At 42.9% G+C, this 21,100-nt stretch overlaps 1 protein-coding gene across 1 annotated transcript in view; it reads right to left on the bottom strand.

Annotated features, from left to right (window-relative positions):
- atf6b (activating transcription factor 6 beta) overlaps positions 1 to 21,100 on the bottom strand; it is an 89,072-nt gene that overhangs the window by 10,436 nt on the left and 57,536 nt on the right. Inside the window, exons 11-13 of the mRNA XM_043678193.1 lie at positions 3,215 to 3,325; positions 2,749 to 2,848; positions 449 to 516 (exon numbers count right to left, since the gene is read on the bottom strand). Coding sequence (XP_043534128.1) covers positions 449 to 516; positions 2,749 to 2,848; positions 3,215 to 3,325 — 279 coding nt within the window. The remainder of the gene's footprint in view (positions 1 to 448; positions 517 to 2,748; positions 2,849 to 3,214; positions 3,326 to 21,100) is intronic.

The raw sequence follows: 21,100 nt of genomic DNA, 5'->3' as shown, positions 1-21,100 counted from the left end.
ATTCTCAATCTGATGTGGAATATTTGGACGACAGGAGCCAAGAGTGAAAAAAAAAACTCTAATGAAAAGATTCAAAGTTAGAAATTCTATAAACAGAATGATGCGCTTTAATCAGTTGACTTCTCCCAAATTGAAGCCAATATTAATGATCACGAAGCACAGCATTTTCTCTGTAATTTTGCAGCACTGTTACATCAGACAGTTTTGGAATGTAAACACACAGCCTGATTAGCATCCCTCAGGATTTTTCAAAATTACTTGTTATAGTTCAAATCTGAACTAGCCTCTTTTGCTTGCTGGGTAAAGCAAGAAATTTTGGGTTGCTGAAAAGAAGCTAGCTTGAAGTGTGGGAAGAAAATGACTTAATTCTATACAGTCAGTCAATTGTTTAAAATAAAGTAATCGATGGTCCAAATGCATGGACGAGTCACAAGTCTGTGGAACCCACCTGGTGGAAGCCTCCGCAGACTGAACTGGAATAAACCGGGATAGATTGATCTTCCTCTGCTGAGTCCTCTGAAACAGAGACATTGATAGCGATGAACAAATAAGCTTGCTGACAATGTTCCCTTTGTTCCACGCCACAAGTGCAAAATAATTCAAAAAGCAGCATCTCTCTTGCCCTTGACGGATAAGAATGTACAGAGGAACATCGATTATCCGGCATTTGATTATCTGAATTTTGGATTATCTGAACAAGATCACAAGATGCTTTGCTAAACTGTGTTATTCGGTATGCGATTATCCAAACAAAATATGCCCCGCCCATGTTGTGCTACGGATTCCTTCTACAATCCAAAGATGGGTAGGTTAGGTGAATTGGCCATCCTAAATTGCCCATAATGTTCATGGATATTTAGGTTAATTGCATTAGTCAGGGGTAAATATAGAATAATCGGGTAGGAGAATGGGTCTGGGTGGGTTACTCTTCAGTGTCAGTGTGGACCTGTTGGGCCGAAGGACCTATTTCCACACTGTAGGAATCTATGAAACATCTCGAGTTTTGAGAGCACAATCTGTGTTGACCCATTGTGTGGCACTGTAAGAGTGCCTTTTGTTGGAGATGCCAACTTGCAGGTAAGACATTAAACAGAGGTCCCGCCTGCATGTGAGAAATTATGGAACATATTTGATACACGTAAAAAAACATACTTGCGACATGCTCAGAATATGTGTGTAAAACCTTATTCTTAATATAGAACAGTATGGCATCCTCCTGGACACCTGATAAACATTCCTCTTAAAATCAAACTCTGTGAATTAACGAGCTGACAATTAATAATATCAACTTCATTTAAAGGAATTAACTAACTAAAAAGCCCTTTGTTACCCAGAGAATGAGAGAGGATAGTCAACAAAATGCAAATTCTTCCTTCATTGTCTAAAGGGCATGGAGATGTCAATGCTGCACAGAAATTTGCATATATAAAAAAATTCTAGGAGAAAGTGAGGACTGCAGATATTGGAGATCAGAGCTGAAAATGTGTTGCTGGAAAAGCGCAGCAGGTCAGGCAGCATCCAAGGAGCAGGAGAATTGACGTTTCGGGCATGAGCCCTTCTTCAGGATTCCTGAAGAAGGGCTCATGCCCGAAACGTCGATTCTCCTGCTCCTTGGATGCTGCCTGACCTGCTGCGCTTTTCCAGCAACACATTTTCAGCGTATATAAAAAAATTGGCAAGCATTATAATCTGCAGACCTTATTGGTGTTAGGCAGCAGTGCATGCACAATGACTTCAAAATTTTCCAGTGATATAATCCCTGGCTTTCAATCATCCTGATTACCAGTCATCACTTAGTGCTCTGGATTATGATGGAGCTCAGAAAAGTAACAGCCTCATACAAAGAGCAATGTCAGGGAAATGTCAGTTTGGCAGTACGTGTCTCTAACACGCTGATTCCACAAGCTACAAGAGATATGAACACATCCTGAATTACTCGCATTTTAAAGTAGCACCTTTAACATAAAATGTACACAGAAGCATCATCAGATATCACCCACGACCAAACTACAGAATGATTAATGAGGAAACGGTGAGCAAAGTTTGGTTAAAGTTGAAGGGGTCAGAAAGGTAGATGGTATAGGGAGGAATGTTTAGGGTCTGAACAAATAAATGCACAGCCATTGAAAACAAACTAATGATAAGCAAGTGATCAGAATTAGCTGAGCACATCAAAACGCAGAGGATTGTGCAGCTGGAGGAGATTACGGAGATAGCAAGAGGGTTAAACAGTGAAGGGACTCATGAGTAAGGATGGAAATGAAGCACAAGTCTATCAGCATGAAGAACAGCTCAAAGCTGAGACTGTCCAGTTCTGACAACAAGGTTGAGATCATAACTGTTAGTCCTCAAGGTTTCCACACGTCTGTTTTCCAGCAGAGACTGGATCAGTGGTGCTGGAAGAGCACAGCAATTCAGGCAGCATCCAAGGACAGGCAAAATCGACGTTTCGGGCAAAAGCCCTTCATCAGGTTTTGCCCAAAACGTCGATTTTGCCTGTCCTCAGATGCTGCCTGAATTGCTGTGCTCTTCCAGCACCACTGATCCAGAATCTGGTTTCCAGCATCTGCAGTCATTGTTTTTACCTTCCAGCAGAGACTGCTGAGTGCATGTTAATTTTGTGAAGTAATAACCTCTGCCAACTTCCTTGGTGAGGGAACATGTACACCGAGGTAAATGGCGAAGTTAGTCACTCTTACTTTCACTACATATGAACACCTTTCAGCACTTGGGTAATCTCCACCTTACCATGCTTTGTTTAAATTTCTTTTGACGCTTTGGTTTCTCATTGGACTTCGTCCTTTCAATTTGATGCCGGTGTACCCAGCCACGCAATTCATCGGCAAGTCTAGATTGGAGAGAGACATTGAAAACAACACAACTCCCAATATAACAGCGAGCCATTTAATTTATTGGCGAGTCAGCATTGGAGAAACACACACACACTTCATTTCCAAAATTGGTTTTCTCCACAGGGTAAATAGGTTAATGTTGGTTATGGAAAACCTTTGTTTCTGTGCTGAGGGTGGGAGAAAGAATAAAAAGGATTCTCCAGCCATTTAGGCGATAGCTCTGGGTAAGGATTGAAGCTGGAGGTATCTCATTTCAACTGTCATTCTCCTCCTTCCTCCCCTGACCCTCACCACACACTCCCCTCCACACACACAACCCCAGCCAATGCTACCCTAACCGCCCTTCACAAGCTTAAATGTACCTGAGCGATTCGGTCTTGTTGAACTGACGGCAATCCGAGGAAGGGAAGAGGATCCGATCAATGTCACGAAGTACCAGGTCTTTTACGTCGGAGTAAGCCATAGTGATGTTGCTGAGGAAAAAGTGTCAAAGTGTGAAGAAAAGCATCGGCTCAGCCTGTTTAGGTTTAGACTGCAGTGCAGTGGATTAAACAGGACTCTCACTACCTTACTGACCAACAGTACTTCTAATGTTAACTTAACCCAGTTTAAAAGTCACACAGGAGAGACTGGTCCAATCAGTTAACATATGATCGCTCAGTCCTAACAGAGAGCAGTTAAGTTAGTGAATTCATTACACCGCAGGCAGTCACTTGACCCATTGTACCTCAATAAAGGGAGAGTTGTATACAGGTTTCACAAACTTTAAGCTTCCTGTAAGACCATAAGATTAGGAACAGAGTTTGGCCATTTGGCCCATCAAACCTGCTCCATCATTTGATCATGGTTGATATGTCTCTCAACCCCATTCTCTGGCTTCTCCTCAAAACCCTTGATCACCTGATAAATCAAGAACCTATCCATCTCCATCTTAAAGAGGCTCAATGACTTGGCCTCTGGGGTCATCACTCTGGCTGAAGAAATTCCTCCCCATCTCAGTTGAAAGACCAAGCCTTCACCTGGAAGCCATGCTCTCAGGTCCTAGTCTCCTCTATCTGTGGAACCATATTCTTTATGTCCACTCTATCCAGGTCTCTAGGTATACTCTAAGCTACAATCAGGTCTCCCTTCATCCTTCTAAACATCATGTACAGTCCCAGATTCCTCAACCACTCCTTGTATGACAAACCCTCCACCCCTCGTTTCATTCTTGTAAACCTCTCTGGACTCCTTGTAAAGCCAGCACATCATTCCTTCCAAACAGGCCCAAACTGCACACAATATTCAACATGAGGTCTGACTAGAGCCTTATATAGTCTCAGCAGTACATCCCTCCTGCATTATAGTCCCTCTTAAAAGTAATGCGAACATTGCATTTGTTTTCCCAACTGCCAAGTGAACCTGCAATTTAAGCTTCAGAGAATTCTGAACTACGACTCCCTAGTCTGTGCGCTTCAGATTTGCAAAGCATTTCCCAATTTAGAAAACAGTCAACACCCCTATTCTTTCTACCAAAGTGCATAATCTTACATTTGATTTGGAGATGCCGGTGTTGGACTGGGGTGTACAAAGTTAAAAATCACACAACACCAGGTTATAGTCCAACAGGTTTAATTGGAAGCACACTAGCTTTCAGAGCGACACTCCTTTATCAGAAGGATTATAACCTGGTGTTGTGTGATTTTTAATCTTACATTTGTCCACATTGTATTCCATCTGCTACTTTGCCCACTCTCTTGGCCTGTCCAAGTCTTTCTGCAGCTTCCCCACTTGCTCAACACGATCTGTTCCTTCACCAATTTTCGAACATCTGCGAACTTAGCAAAAATGCCCTCTCAGATTCTCCATCCAGGTCATTAACATGAATAGTGTGGTACTAACACTGATGTCTGATGCACTCCACTAGACTGTGGCTGCTACCCAGATAAAGACCCTTCTAATTCTTACCTCTGCCAGCTAGCCAACCTTCTATCCATGCCAGTACTTTGCCTCTAACACCATGGGCTATTATCTTATTTAGCAACCTCCTGTGCAGCACTCTGTCAAAGGCCTTCTGAAAATCCAAATGGATTACATCCACTCACTCTTATCTAACTTGTTCATTACTTACTCAAAGATTTTGATCAGATGTGTTAGGTATGTCCAGCCCTTAATGAAACCATGCTGACTCAGCCCTATTTTACTAGGCACTTCCAAGTACACTACAACCCCATTCTTATTAATGGATTCTAAAATCTTACCAATAACAGAAGTCAGGTTAAACACCCTAGAATTTCCTGTCTTCTATCTCCCTCCCATCTTAAACAGGGATGTAACACAGGCCAATTTCCAGTCCTGTGGGACCCTCTCTGACTCCTGAAAGATCACCACCAGTGCTTCCACAGTCTTCTCAGCTATCTCCCCATAACCCTGGCGTGTGGTCCATCTGATACAGGTGAGTTATCCACCTTCAGATCTTTCAGCTTCCACAGCACCACTTTAGTGATGGCCACTGCACTCACCTCTGCCCCTGACTCTTGAAATTCTGCAATGCCAATTATGTCTTCCACTATGAAAACCAATGCTAAGTACCTATTCAGTTCCTCTGCCATTTCTTTCTTCCTCATTGTTACTTCTCAAGCCTCATTTTCCAGCATTTCAACATTCACATTTTCCTTTTATATATATAAAAAACTCCTTCAATCTTCTCTCAATTTACTAGTTAACTTATGCTTATCTTTCATCTCCCCCACCCCCCTTATTGCTTTTTCAGTTATCCTCTGCTGGTTTTTAAATGTTTCCCAATCCTCTGGCTTCCCATTAATCCACATTGTATGCCTTTTCTTTTGCTTTTATTCTGTCCCTGACTTCCCTTGTGAGCAATGGTTGCCCAGCTTCCCAGAGTTCGTTTCTTCTTCCTTGGAATGAATTTTTGTGTGCATCCCAAATTACCCCCAGAAACTCCTCCTATTGTTTTTCCAGTTCCTTGCGAGATTCACATCTCCCCCCCCTCACCTCTGTCAAAGGCCCCAAAGGAGCCTACCACGTCCAGAGTTTTACCTGTACTTCCACAAACGTCACTTACTGTATCCGTTGCTCCCGATGCGGTCTCCTCTACACTGGGGAGATAGGATGCCTAATTGCAGAGCGTTTCAGAGATCATCTCCAGGACACCCGCAACAACCAACCCCACTGCCCTGTGGCAGAACACTTCAACTCCCCCCTCCCACTTCGCCAAGGACATGCAGGTCCTGGGACTCCTCCATTGCCACTCCCTCACCACCTGCCGCTTGGAGGAAGAACACTCATCTTCTGCCTCAGGATCCTCTAACCTCACAGCATCAATGTGGATCTCACCAGTTTCCTCATATTCCCTACCCCCATCTTATCCCAGTTCCAACCTTTTAACTCGGCACCACCCTCATGACCTGTCCATCTTCCTTCCCGCCTTTTCGCTCCACCCTATCGTCATTACCCCCACCTCCAACTACCTATCACACTCTTAGCTACCTTCCCACCAGCCCCATCCCCTCCCCCTCCCCATTTACCTCACCATCCCCTCAGCTCACAGCTTCATTCCTGATGAAGGGCTTTTGCCTGAAATGTCGATTCTCCTGCTCCTTGGATGCTGCCGGACCTGCTATGCTCTTCTAGCACCATACTCTCGACTCTAATCTCCAGTATCTGCAGTCCTCACTTTCATCTAGATTCCTCTTCCAATCAACTCTGGACAGGTCCTCCCCATATCTTTCCCAGATCATCTCAGGGACAATGAGGCACTTTTAAAACGCAGTCACTGTTCTAAGCCTCGTACCTGCTTGTACAATAGTAATCTAATTGTGACCAGACTGTTTTCAAAATGTTAATTTAGGAAACATATTGGCAACCACACTATTGTAATGCCCCTGATCTTCTGCAAAAGTGGCACTGGATTTTATACTGTCCACCTAATAGCACAGATGAAACCTCATCTCATTCAAGATATGGCACCTCTGACAGTGCAGCATTCCCTCAAGACTTTTGAAACATTCATTCAATTAGTTCCATGCTTTCTCCATAGCCCAGCCAACTTCAGATAGTTATTCACCAAGAGGGAAAGATAACTCTATTCCCCAACCCCCCTCCACTTGCCATTTGTGTCAAATATTTCAAATATGTCCCCTACAGTTGTTCACCCCTTTTGTGAAAACCACAGAATCCCTAGTGTGGAAACAGGTCATTCAGTCTACAGAGTTCACACTGACCTTCCAAAGAGAATCCTACCCAGACCACCTCCCTATCCTATTTCTGTTACCCTGCATTTTCTCTGGTTAGTGCACGTAACCTATATATCCCTGGATACTGTGACAATTTAGCATGGCCAATCCACCTAACCTGCACATCTTTGAACCAAGTTTCCCCTTCTTTATCCTATTACAACTTCAACATTTTGAACTGCCTAATTAAATTTCCCTTAACTTAGGAGAGACAGCATAACCTAGTGATTCCAAAACCAGTATGGGGAAAGCGGCTGGAGGGTTTGAGCTATAGGGAGAGGCTGAATAGGCTGGGGCTGTTTTTCCTGGAGCGTCAAAGACTGAGGGGTGAGCTTATAGAGGTTTATCAAAACATGAGGGACATGGATAGGGTAAATAGACAAGGTTTCTTCCCTGGGTTGAGGGAGTCCAGAACTAGAGGGCATGGGTTTAGGGTGGGAGGAGAAAAGATTTAAAAAGGAACTAAGGGGCAACTTTTTCATGCAAAAGGTGGTGCATGTGTGAAATGAACTGCCAGAGGAAGGGGCTGGGCTTGTTTCAGGAAAGCAAACAGTAAAGTGAAACTGCACAAGTTGCAGTTTTCATTTTGCATTGGCCATCTTGAGATATTGTCATTGTGATTTCAGGAGAAAGAGAAGACAGATATAAAACTCTAATTGCATTCACGTTAATTGTGGATAAACACCCAGCCAGCTATACAATTATAGATGTCATCTTCCAAAGTTTGGATCATGCACAAAGCATATTTACAGCTCACGAACAAAACGGCTACGTACCTATGACTAAAGGCAGGTAAGCCCCATTAGTGAGAGACAGGGCAGAGTGTAGCACACACAGGAGATAAGTGGGGAATAGTTCATGCTCATTAATGGGTGATCACAGCAAGTCACACAGCATCACAAGGTGGAGAAGTTGACGTTTTGGGTATAACTCTTCTTTACACCCGAAATGTAGACTTCTCCACCTCCTGATGCTGCCTGGTTTGCTGCTTCCTGCTTGTCTACTTTGGATTCCAGCATCGGCTTTTTTTTTGTCTCTCATTAATGAGTGATTGCAGACTTTCTTGCAGTGCATTGTTTCATTGCTGAGAAAGTGGGACATGCTGTCAAAGCTCATTTGTACTCATTAGCACAGATGTAAGAATACCAATTACAAACATGGTGGTTCAGTGGATAACACTGCTGCCTCACAGCGCCAGGGACCCGGGGTCAATTCCAGCCTCGGGCAACTGTCTGTGTGGAGTTTGCACATTTGCCCTGCATCTGCGTGAGTTTCCTTAGGTGTTCTGGTTTCCCCCCAAAGATGTGCAGGTTAGGTGAATTGGCCATGTTTAAATTTCCCATAGTGTTCAGCGACTTGTAGGTTAGGTGCATCAGTCAGGGGCAAATATAGGGTAGGGAAATGGGTCTGGATGGGTTACTCATCGGAGGGTCAGTGTAGACTTGTTGGGCCGAAGAGCCTGTTTCCACACTGTTGTGATTCGAATTCTAAAAGAGAACCACAACGTACACCATGAAAACTGGGTGCTGGTTGGTTGGCAAGTTAAACAAAAACTTTGGGGTAACTGCTCCCTGCAGCAATCTCCAAGGCAACACCCTGCCCAATTTGTTTGCTACAGAATAATGGCAACAATCTATCAAACACTGCGCTGCATGGCAGCACTTTGAGACATCTGGCGGTCATGAAAAGTGCTACATAAGTGCAAGTTTTTTGAACTCCAAGGGGCATCAACTTCAACTGCTTTCTCTGCTCAGGAATCTTCCAAAATCAAATGGAGTATTCAGTTTAAATCCTTCTCAGCACTACTCTGTTAGCTTTATTGAGAAGATAGATTTGATGGCATGTATAACCGCCCTTCCCCTCCATTACGAAGGAATGAACAAATTATGAGTACATAGTTATAAATTTCAAGCAATACAATTAAAAGCTGAAAACCACAAGCTGTCAACTGTAATTTCCACCCCATAATAAAAAAGTACTTTAATAAACATTGCCTGGAAATAGGAGGTTAATTTAACGGACTTGGGAGTTTCGATTCCGCACACACAACTCTCATTTTGTTTCTTGCATCTTTACAAGAAATAAATCTTGCTCTGTAGACTTTTATTTGTCATGCAATGGGATCAGGAAATAAATGAAGTGTGTAACTCTTATCTGAGGGGGCTTGCAGGTCTCCAAGAGAGCAAGAAACAAAACGGCAGAGGAGCAGGGTAAGGAAGGCCTCTCTGTGTTTTGCCTGCCTGCATCCAGAGCTGCTATTGTAGCAGATGATGCAGAGATAGTGAAGGGCGCACAGCAACCAATAATAATCAGCCTGCTGAGTGCCCTCAAACCCACAGCAGCAACCACAAATTCCAGACATGCTAGCTCACTGGGTGGCTAATTCTTACTTTGTAAATAGGTTTACTCCATTGGGCAGAAGGGAATGTTTTTGTACCAACAGCTTAGCCTACTTTGACTACAAGCACAGGCTGTACAATAGACAGGATTTCCATAACAACTGTAATCACACTACACAGCATTCACGGTGAGCCAGATAAGGATCAATGTTCTGCATGGACTTTGGGCCACACATGTATTGCTTTTAATGTCTCAGGAATTTGCTTGCTTCGGAAATTTAATAGAGCAGTACTCCTGCAAGTAAAATTGGCAACAAATCGACACTGAACGAGCTGACATTTAAAGTACCACCAATTTCCAATATCTTTCCCCAATTAGAAACTGGATGAGATCATTCAGCCCATTCAATTTATTCCACCATTTAGTGTGATTGCAGCTCAGAGAACTCACTTCACCTGCTTGATTAGGTTCTATGCTCCTTTATAATCACTGGAAATGATCTGTCTTCAGATTTAAAATGAGTAATTATTACGAGCATTATTTCTTGCAAGGGAGAAGGAAGAAAACTCTACAGGTCTATAAATCCTTCTCAGAGTAGGGAAAAATATTCCTAACTTACTTCCTGAAAGACCTGGTTCTGATATATAAAAAGTACATCTTTATATCACGACATCCTCCACAGGAGTAATTTTCTCTACACACTATCACATTTCTCTCGAAATCATGAAAAGTAGAGTCACATTGCCTCTCAATCAATAGTCCAGCAATGCAACTCTAGTTCATGCCATCCTGCCTCCTAATTGATAACTTACTATGAAGCCAACTGTGGTTCAGTACATTGAAAACAATGTTCAATAGCTGTGATTCAAGTCACCGGAGTGGTGTTTAAACACTGAGGATATAATGTATGTGCACCCTCTGATGGGAGGATAAGGAAACAAGACCATGTCAATGCATACAGCCAAGGAAATATGTGAGAGAATATTTGGAAAGAAATATCTTACCCCAATCTTAAATGGGTTAATAAAGACTTTATTCACCACGGGATGGAGGTGATATTGGCTGGACGAGTATTTCAATGCCCAACAAAGACTTATCTAGGGCTCGGCAAGACTGATGTATAAAGAATGACTGTATCGATTAAGATTATATTCACTGGAATTTAGAAGCGTGAGGGGAGAATATCAGAATACCTAGAAAATTCTGAGGACCACAGAGGGTAAATGCAGGAAAGATGTTCCCAATGACTGAGTAGTCTAAAACCAGGAGACACAGAGAATACAGGGTAGACCATTTAAGACTGAAACAAGAAGAAATGTTTTCACCCAGAGAGTGGCAAGCCTGTGGGATTCTTTGCCACAGAAAGCAGTTGAGGCTAAAATATTGAATATCTTCAAAGAGGAGTCAGACATGGTTCTCAGGGTGAAAGGGTTCAAACAGCATTGAAGAAAGCAGTTACAGGGTGTGGACTTGAATGATCAGCTATCATCATACTGAATGTTGGAGAAGGCTTAAAATTCCCAATAACCTATACTTGCATCTATTTTCTGCAGAGGATAAAGAGTGTGGGGCATATTTAAGAGGGAAATCAGAAAAGCAAAGAGGGGATATGAGATAGTCTTGAAAAATAAGGTGAAGGATAATCCAGAGAGCTTCTACAAGAATAGGACGTCTTAAAGATCAACCAAGTCATCTTTGTGTTGAACCATAGGAGTTGGGAGAGATATTAATGAATATTTTGCTTTTGTTTTATAATGGAGAAAGGGAAATAAATATTGATATTTCCAAAACAATTCATAGAACAGAAGAGGAAGTGCTGAAGGTCTTAGAAAACTAAACGTAGATAAATCTCTGGGACCTGATCAAGTATACCTCAATGTTGGGGGAAATTAAGAGGAAATTGCAGGGCCCCGATCAGAAATATCTATAACCACAGGGGAGGTGTTGGATGACTGAAGGTGGCTAATATGTTGTGTCTTCATTTAAGAAAGGCTGTAAAGAGAAACCTGGGAACCACAGTCCTGAGAGTCTGACTTCGGTGGTGGGTAAGTTGCTGAAGGTGATTCTGAAAGATAGGATTTATATGTATTTGAAGAGGCAAGGTATGATTAAGGATACTCAGCATGGTTTTGTGTGAGAGAAATTATATCTCTCAAATTTGATTTTTTTTTGAGGATGTAACCAAAAATATTGATGAGAGCAGAACGGTAGATTTTGTTTATTTAGACTTTTGTAAAGCCTTTGACAAGGTTCCACATGGTAAACTAATTAGTAAAATTAGATCACGTGGGATTCAGGATGAGCTTGCCAATTAGATACAAAAGTGGCTGAATGGCAGGAGACAGACTGGAGGTGGACAGTTGATATTCAGACTGGAGAGCTTTGACCAGCAGTGTTCCACAGGGATCAGTACGGAGTCCACTTTTGTTTGTCATTTATATAAATGACTTAGATGAGAATGGATTTTAGATCAGAGTGGTGCTGGAAAAGCACAGCAGGTCAGGCAGCAACCGAGGAGCAGGAAGATCGACATTTCGGGCAAAAGTCCTTCATCAGGAATCCTGATGAAGGGCTTTTGCCCGAAACGTTGATTTTCCTGCTCCTCGGATGCTGCCTGACCTGCTGTGCTTTTCCAGCACCACTCTGATCTAAATTCTGGTTTCCAGCATCTGCATTCCTCACTTTTGCCTTAGATGAGAATGGAGGAAGCATGGTCAGTAAGTTTGTGGATGACACCAAAAATGGTGGTATAGTGGACAGTGAAGAATGCTATTGCAAAGGGATCTTGATCAATTGGGTCGTTGGGCTGAGAGTGGCAGATGGAATTTAATTAGGATAAATGTGAGGTATTGCAGTTTGGTAAAACAAGCAAGGGCAGGACTTACACAATTGATGATAAGGCCATGGGTAGAACGTTCCTCTCACAGTCCAAAGATGTGCAGGTCAGGTGAATTGGCCATGCCAAATTGCCCGTAGTGTTAGGTAAGGGGTAAACGTAGGGGTATGGGTGCGTTGTGCTTCGGCGGGGCGGTGTGGACTTGTTGGGCCAAAGGGCCTGTTTCCACACTAAGTAATCTAATCTAAAAAAAACTAGGGGTTCAGGTACAAAATCCTTTCAAATTTGTGTCACATATAGATAAGGTGGTTAAGGCAGCTTTTACCATGCTTGCTTTCGCTGCTCAGACCTTTGAGTGTGGGAGTTGGGACATTATGTTGAGGTTGCACAGGATTTGGTGAGGCCTGTTTTGGAGGACTGTGTCCAGTTCTAGTCACACTATTCTAAGAAGGATATTATTAAGCTGGAGAGGGTTTAGAAGAGAGTTACCAGAATGTTGTCGAGTTATAAGGACAGGCTGGATAAGCTGGGGCTTTTCTCACTGGAGCATAGGAGGTTGAGAGATAACCTTACAGAGGTTTGTAAAATCATGAGGGGCATGGATAAGGTGAATGGCAGGTGTCTTTTCTCTTGGGTGGGACATTTCAAGACATGGTGCGGCACTATTTTTGAAAGAAGGATTTTAAAAGGACATGAGGGGCAACTTTTTTTTAAATACACAGAGTGGTTAGTGTGTGGAAGTGGTGGATGCAGGTACAATTTCAACTTTTAAAAGACATTTGTATAAGTACATAAATAGGAAAGGTTTGGAGGGATTTGGGCGAAGCACAGGCAAGTGGGACTACTTCAGTTTGGGATTATGGTCAGCATGGACTGGTTGGACTGAAGGGTGTGTTTATTCTGCATGACTCTTTGTCTATAAAGGGCAGTTTTCCAATAGCTTTCCCGATTTCTGCAAGTGATTGTAACATCTTAAAGATTATGCACCTGAACCTGTAAGTCTCTTTGGACATTTGCTGCATTTAACTTCATACCGTATAGAAAGCACCTAATCTATCCTTTCTCAATCCAAAATGAATAACGTTACACTTTCCTCCACTGAACTCCACCTGCCACACTTCTGCCCATTCACTTAGCCTATCAATATCTCGGAGTAATTTTATGCTACCATATACAAATAAAATGTAAATTTAAAAGACTCAAGTCTAACAGTGATTGTTATAAAAACCCAGCTGGTTCACAAGTCTCCTTTAGGAAAGGAAATCTGCCATCTTTAACTGCTCTGGCCTACATGTGAATCAGAACCAGTCGACTGTGAACCACCCTCTCAAAAGGTCAATAAGTCGCTCCACTGTATCTGCTTGAAAGATGTTCAATTGGAGGCTCAACACTACTCTTCTGAGGGCAATTGAGGATCGTCAACAAATACTGGCCTAGCCAGTGACATTCATGCCCCAATAAAGAATAATTTATAGAGAGCAATGCTACGCAATAATATAGAGTGTGGTGCTGGAAAAGCATAGCAGGTCAGGCCACATCACAGGAGCAGAAGAATCAACGTTTCTGGCATAAGCCCTTCATGAGGAAGGGCTTATGCCCAAAATGTCGATTCTGCGATTCCTGATGAATGGGTTATGCCTGAAGCATTGATTTTCTTGCTCCTCGGATGCTGCCCAACCTGTTGTGCTTTTCCAGCACAACACTCTCGACTCTGATCTCCAACATCTGCAGTCCTCACTTTCTCCTACGCAATAATATACACTAATTACTGTTAACAGTGGGAGTATTCCACAGGGAATTGATCCTCTCGGTTTGAAAACCGCCGGTAATGAGTGAACATAAGAAATCTAAAGAACCCAGTGCATCATGCAAAATCAAGCATTGCTCTTTCCTCAAAAGCTTGCAAACATGCAGCATTTAAAATGAATATATTCTCCCTCTCTGCTTTGTTTCTTTGAAGCCAAAATTATGGTGAGATTTTGTCACACTAAACATTGAACAGATTCCTACATCTCAAAATCTGAAAGCTTACTTCTGTTCTTTCCCTTCGTTAAAATCCAGCTAGCAGTAACCAGACGTCAAACTTGGAATGAGTTGTTCCTTCTTTACATGTAGGGCAGTGGGTTAATGTACAGCCCTTTCAGCTATCAATCAAACTCAATTCAGAATGGAGGAAATAAAAATCTTTCTCCACCAATTCTCCAATCCCCTGGCTCGGAACTGCTAATGCATTCCTTCTTCTTTCCAGCTGACTTCCAGCCACCTTGCTCTCTTCTGTTATTTCCACATGAGACATCTCCACTTTTGAAGACACTGCGGAGCCTTTCTTAACCAAAGCATTCTAATCGCACCCCTCCACCCCAAACAGCCAATCTCCGCTCTCTCTCCATATTCTTGTCCATCTCTGTTTTCACAGAGTGTGCATTCTACTAGATGGGAGTTATTGCTGTTTTGGGACAATTGATTGAAATCAAATGAGAAGGTTCAAAGGAGGGAGTAAGACTTAATGTAGATCCTGCTTCCAGTCTCTGCAAAAGATACCTGATATAAGAATTCAAAACTCAGAGGCACATGGGTGTCAAGGGTGCTTGACAGGGAACAAAGGAGATTTACCAGGGATGAAGAATTTTAACTGCAGTACGAGGTTTAATTGGAGAAGTTAGGGTTGTTCTCCTTGAAGGAAATGAAATTGAGAGGACATTTGATATTGATTACAGCAATTACAGGATTATGACAGGGTTAATTAAGGTAGACAAAATAAAGCTGCTCCCAATGGCTGATTGTACAAGAATGAGGGGACTCTGACTGAAGATTTTGTACATTTCAGGGAGATTCTGAGGTAGAACTTTATTATATAGCAAGTGCAGCTGACCTACAAATTCAGCCTACTAGGGCAGGAGAAAGAGAGATGTTTAAAGGTTAAAAGCAAAATCAGATGAGTACTTAAAGAAACAAACCTGTAGGGCTCTGAGAACAGATTCAGGAATGGGACCGACTGGATTGCTCTAATGCTAGCATGGACTGAATGGCCTCCTTCAACACTGTAATGACTTCATGTTTTGGATAGCAGAAGCTGAGGTCGCTCAGCCTGGCTGCAGAGTTGAAAATTAGGGGCACAGTATCAGAATAAAACATTAATAAGAAGGCTGTGATTCTTTGGACTTCTCCACACCAGAATATACACTCAAGACGGAAATTGATGGGTTCCGGACCATAATTGGAATTGCGGGATGTGGGGCAGGGCTGTGATAGTGGAGCTAAGGTAGAAAATTAGAATGGCAAAGCAGGTTCAAGTGGGCCATATTGGCCTACTCCTGCCCATTTTCTTATGCTGATACTGGTCTCGCTGGGAGGATTGGGGCAGGTTTGATTTCAGAGTTTGGGCTTTGATGCAGAATCTGGCTGCATATGAACTACAAGAATCCAAAAACAAACAAAAAAATGGGAGATTCAAATAGTGGGAGATCTGTCCTTCACTGTTAACTGAAGTCTTGTTGAAGACAGTACAAAAGAAATAAAGAATCAGCAAAGCAAGTTCAAGATTAGGATTATTAGGAACAACAAGGAGCAACGGAAGGAATTTTCTGGCGCCAATATCAGCATTAACAATCTGTGGGCGGGAGATAAGGTCAGAAGGCAATCTACCTGTTTATTCAGTGCTGCCTTGGAAACCAGACTAACCAAAGTATAAATGTGCAACCCTGGAGCAAATTGGCAGCGGCTGGGAGATTTGCTGAAGATTAACATGTATACTTACACAGCAAATCAGATTTAACTCTTAAAGGTTGGAACACCAATCTGGCCATGGAGAAAAGGACACACATTACCAATGACCAGGTTCAGGATAACTGTTTTTAGTAACTGTTTAACTTTATGCCAATTTTTTACTCAAGCTGCAATTTACACAGACTGCAGTTGAAAGTATTTCCCAACTCTGCATACAGGCTAGGTTTGTATTCAAACATTGCCTTGAATATTTGTAAACACCTTTTTCCTTTCAAAAGCTTGGCGAAACATTTTGAGAAACATCTTTTTGGAGCAATGAGATGCAAAGGTTTAGGATGGAGATTCCAAGCCTCAGGACATGGGCAGTTGACGGCATGGCCTACTGATGGCACAGCAATTAAAATTAAGCTAATTAGGCAGCCAGAATGGGAGGGCTGCAAATAGTGCAGGGTGGCAAGACTGCAGGCATTTAGAGTGAGAGGGATGGGAGAATCCACCAAGGGATTTGAAAGGATGGATAAGAATTGTCGAACCAAGACATTACCAATGTAGGTCAGCAAGCACTGAAGCTGACCGATGAATAGGATTTGGTGCGGTCAGTCAGAAGGGTAAATTACAGTAGAGCCCCCACCAAATCCACAGGGGATACATTCCTGACCTACCGCGGATAGGTGCAAACCCATTCATTCAAATAAATAACACAACTTCCCAGCAGACTCCTGGTCCCTGCTTCTGGAATGTTCCCTTTTATATGTTCGGGCCACGATAAACCACGGGCAAGTGAAACCGCGGTAACTGAACCCATGGATATGGGGGTCGCCCTGTAAAAGAAACAATCAGGGAGGGACATTCAAGTCCATTCAATCTAATCCACCTTTCTCATCTTTAATGTTGCTTCATTCACTGGTCTAAATGAATTGGGAGAAACTGAGGACTGCAGATACCGGACATCAGAGTCAAAAAGTATGGTGCTGGAAAAACACAGCAGGTCAGGCAGCATCCGAGGAGCAGGAGAGCCCTTGCAGAAGGGCTTATGCTTGAAACTTCGACTCTCCTGCTCCTCAGATGCTGCCTGACCGGCTGTGCTTTTCCAGCACCACACTTTTTGACTCTGGTTTAAATGAATGCAGGATACATGCCTCAGCCTGGCTGCAGCCCAACTTACTGCTGATCGGTGTGTACACGTCAGCTGCTGAATCACAAACCTGTATTTTCATCTTCCTTTCCTAGTGAATGCCATCAGTCACATTCCTTACACCACTTATTAAAGCTTTTGTTACATTCCTCCTGACATCCAGTGAAGTGGTTCACAGCTCCTCTTCTCTAGCCCACAGTAAAGAGGGATTAAATGGGTTTGCCTCCTGGGTGTTTCCTGCAAGAACCCAAGGTAGTACAACAACATGTGCAGCCTGAAAATGTGTTGCTGGAAAAGCGCAGCAGGTCAGGCAGCATCCAGGGAACAGGAGAATCGACGTTTCGGGCATAAGCCCTTCTTCAGGATTCCTGAAGAAGGGCTTATGCCCGAAACGTCGATTCTCCTGTTCCCTGGATGCTGCCTGACCTGCTGCGCTTTTCCAGCAACACATTTTCAGCTCTGATCTCCAGCATCTGCAGACCTCACTTTCTCCTCAAACATGTGCAGCCTGACTAGGATAGCCTCCAGTTTCAGCATCAATACTAGATTGTAAACCCCATAAAAATGATCAATACCGAGAAGAGGTCTACAATCCACAGTACGTGACTGGGTCAATTAACACCCAGAATGTTTTAGCTTCCTCTCATTCTCTTTAATTCCAACCCAGTGGACACACCCCAGCCATTCTGGTCTTAAACATGCAATATCTTGAATTAATCAACAGTGAGCTTCCATTCCTGGTCAGTTCAGTTTCAAATCTTTATTAAACTCTTTTTGCATGATTGCTGTCTCCACAATGCAAATCTTTCTCCTCAACTTCCATAACTTGGAGCCAGTGAAGTGAACTGTCTTGTATTGAGAATACAGTTTTAATTGAGTGCTCACCCTCCAGTCACCTGCTACCAGAATCAGCTACCAGAAGCCCAGAGAGACAGCTCTGTTAAACTTCTGTCCTACGATACCCTGAAACAACACATGCTCCTTCCTGCTATGTGAATACATTTTTTTTATCTTGCGCATCAGTAATGTAGGTTTTTGATTCTGGATACATGCCATCTTTGGTTTATAAACTTGTTGCTCATGAATCTTATCAAAGATGTAAAGGAAGCATAGAGCTTTCATATTTTGTAATTTTATCATTTCCCAAACCAAACCACCATGTTACTAAACTAGCATTGTGGAAATTTGCCCAGGTTCAGCCCGTCAACGAGGAGGACAAGTCAAATTTGGCCAATTACCACCCCAGTGGCAAAATGCAGGGAATGGGGACAATCAAAATGTGGAGCTGGTTTAAGGAACAGGTATTGCGTGCCTTGGGTAGGTATGTCCCTGTCACGCAGGGAGGAAATGATAAGGTAACGTAACCGTGGTTTAATAATGAAATTGTATCTCTTGTTAAGCGGAAGAAGGAGGCTTATGTGACATTGAGATGAGATGGTTCAAATGAGGCGATGAAGAGTTACAGATTAGCAAGGAAACGTCAAAGAGGGGACATGAGCAGTCTTCAGCAGGTAGAATAAAGGAAAACCCTGAAGCTTTCGATAGGTATGTGAGGAATAAAAGGATGATTAGGGTAGGAATAGGGCCAGTCCAAGAAAGTGGGAAATTGTGTTGGACCCTGTGGAGATCGGAGAGGTGCTAAACGAATATTTCTCATCTGTTTTCATTCAGGAAAAGGAGAATATAGTAGAGGGGACAATTGAGGTATGGGCCATTAGACTACAAAGAATTGAGGTGAGTAAGGATGTGATGTTATCAATTCTAGAAGATGCGAAAGTAGGTAAGTCCCCTGGGCCTTGGATAGGATTTATCAGAGGATTCTGTGGAAAGCTAGACAGGAGATGGCGGAGCCTTTGGCTTTGATCTCTGAGTCGTCATTGTCGACAGGTTTAGTACCAGAGGATGGGAGGATTGCAAATGTTGCGCCCTTCAAGAAAGGCAGTAGAGATAACCTAGGTAATTATAGACCAGTGAGTCTGTTGTAGGAAGTATTAGAAGAGATATGATTTATAATCATTTAGCAAGCAATAAGTTGATTGCAGATAGTCAACATGGTTTCGTCAAGGGCAGATCTTGTTTCACAAACCTCATTGAGGTTTTTGAGAAGAAGGTGACCAAGTATGTGGACGAGAGTAAGGCAGTTGACGTGGGTGTACATGGAGGTAAAAACATTCCTGATGAAGGGCTTTTGCCCAAAACGTCGATTTTGCCTGTCCTCGGATGCTGCCTGAACTGCTGTGCTCTTCCAGCACCACTGATCCAGAAAGTGGGTGTACATGGACTTCAGTAAAGCCTTTGATAAGGTTCCACATGATAGGCTTTTGGAGAAAATGTGGAGGCATTGGATTAAAGGTGATTTAACAGTTTTGTCTTAGAAATGGCTTTCTGTAAGGAGACAGCGAGTGCTGATTGATGGAAAATATTCAACCTGGAGTCCGGTTACTGGTGGTGTGCCACAAGGATCTATTTTGGGACGACTGCGGTTTGTCATTTTTATACATGACTTGGACGCAGGCATAGGCGGGTGGGTTAGTAAATTTGCAAATGACACTAAAGTCGTTGGAGTGGTGGACAGTGTGGAAGAACGTTGCAGATTGCAGGGGTCTTGGATAAACACAGAATTGGGCTGAGAGGTGGCAAATGGAGTTCAATGTAGATAAATGTGAGGTGATTCACTTTGGGAAGTACAACAGCAAGGCAAAATACTGGGTCAATGGAAAGATTCTTGGTAGTGTGTATGTGTAGAGGGATCTTGGAGTCCATGTACATAGATCCCTCAAAGTTGCCACCCAGGTTGTTAGTGCTGTTAAGAAGGTATATGGTGTGTTAGGTTTTATTGGTAGAGGGATTGAGTTCTGGAACTGTGATGTCATGCTGCAACTGTACAAAGCGCTAGTGAGGCCTCACTTGGAGTATTGTGTAAAATTCTGGTCTCCCCATTACAGGAAAGATGTGGAAGCATTGGAAAAGGTGCAGAGGAGATTTACCAGGATGTTGCCTGGTCTGGAGGGATGGTTTTGAGGAAAGGCTGAGGGACATAAGTCTGTTCGCATTAGAGAGAAGAAAGCTAAGAGGGGATTTAATGGAGACATACATGATCAGAGGATTAAATAGGGTGGACAATGACAGTCTTTTTCCTAGGATGATGACGTCGGCTTGTACAAGGGGGCATAGCTGCATATTGAGGGGTGACAGATTTAAGACAGATGTTAGAGGCAGGTTCTTTTATCAGAGAATGGTAAGGGCATGGAATGCCCTGCCTGCCAATGAAGTTAACTCAGCCACATTAGGAGCATTTAAACAGTCCTTGGAGAAGCATATGGATGATGATGGAATTGCGTAGGGGGAATAGGCTTAGATTAGTTCACAGGTCACTGCAACATCGAGGTCTGAAGGGCCTGTTCTGCACTGTATTATTCTATGTTCATAACTAGGTTGAGTGTGTTGGAAACCAATTTCATAGTTCTTGGGTCCCTCTGCAGGAATAACTCATGTCGAGCCCTGATCAAACCATTCTCAGCTGCTTCAAATGACCTTTACTCCTACATCAGCTCAGAAATAGACAATAGGTGCAGGAGTAGGCCATTCTGCCCTTCGAGCTTGCACCACCATTCATTATGATCATGGCTGATCATCCTCAATCAGTATCCTGTTCCTGCCTTATCTCTATAACCTTGATTCCACTATCCTGGAGAGCTCTATCCAACTCTTTCTTAAACGAATCCAGAGACTGGGCCTCCACTGCTTTCTGGGGCAGAGCATTCCACACACCCACCACTCTCTGGGTGAAGAAGTTTCTCCTCATCTCTGTCATAAATGGCCTACCCCTTATTTTTAATCTGTGTCCTCTGGTTCGGGACTCACCCACCAGCAGAAACATGTTTCCTGCCTCCAGAGTGTCCAATCCTTTAATAATCTTATATGTCTCAATCAGATCCCCTCTGTCTTCTAAACTCAAGGGTATACAAGCCCAGTC

Source organism: Chiloscyllium plagiosum, chromosome 37 (assembly GCF_004010195.1).
Source record: "Chiloscyllium plagiosum isolate BGI_BamShark_2017 chromosome 37, ASM401019v2, whole genome shotgun sequence".
NCBI classification, from domain to species: Eukaryota; Metazoa; Chordata; class Chondrichthyes; order Orectolobiformes; family Hemiscylliidae; genus Chiloscyllium; species Chiloscyllium plagiosum.
This window is presented reverse-complemented; position numbering and strand designations above follow the sequence as displayed.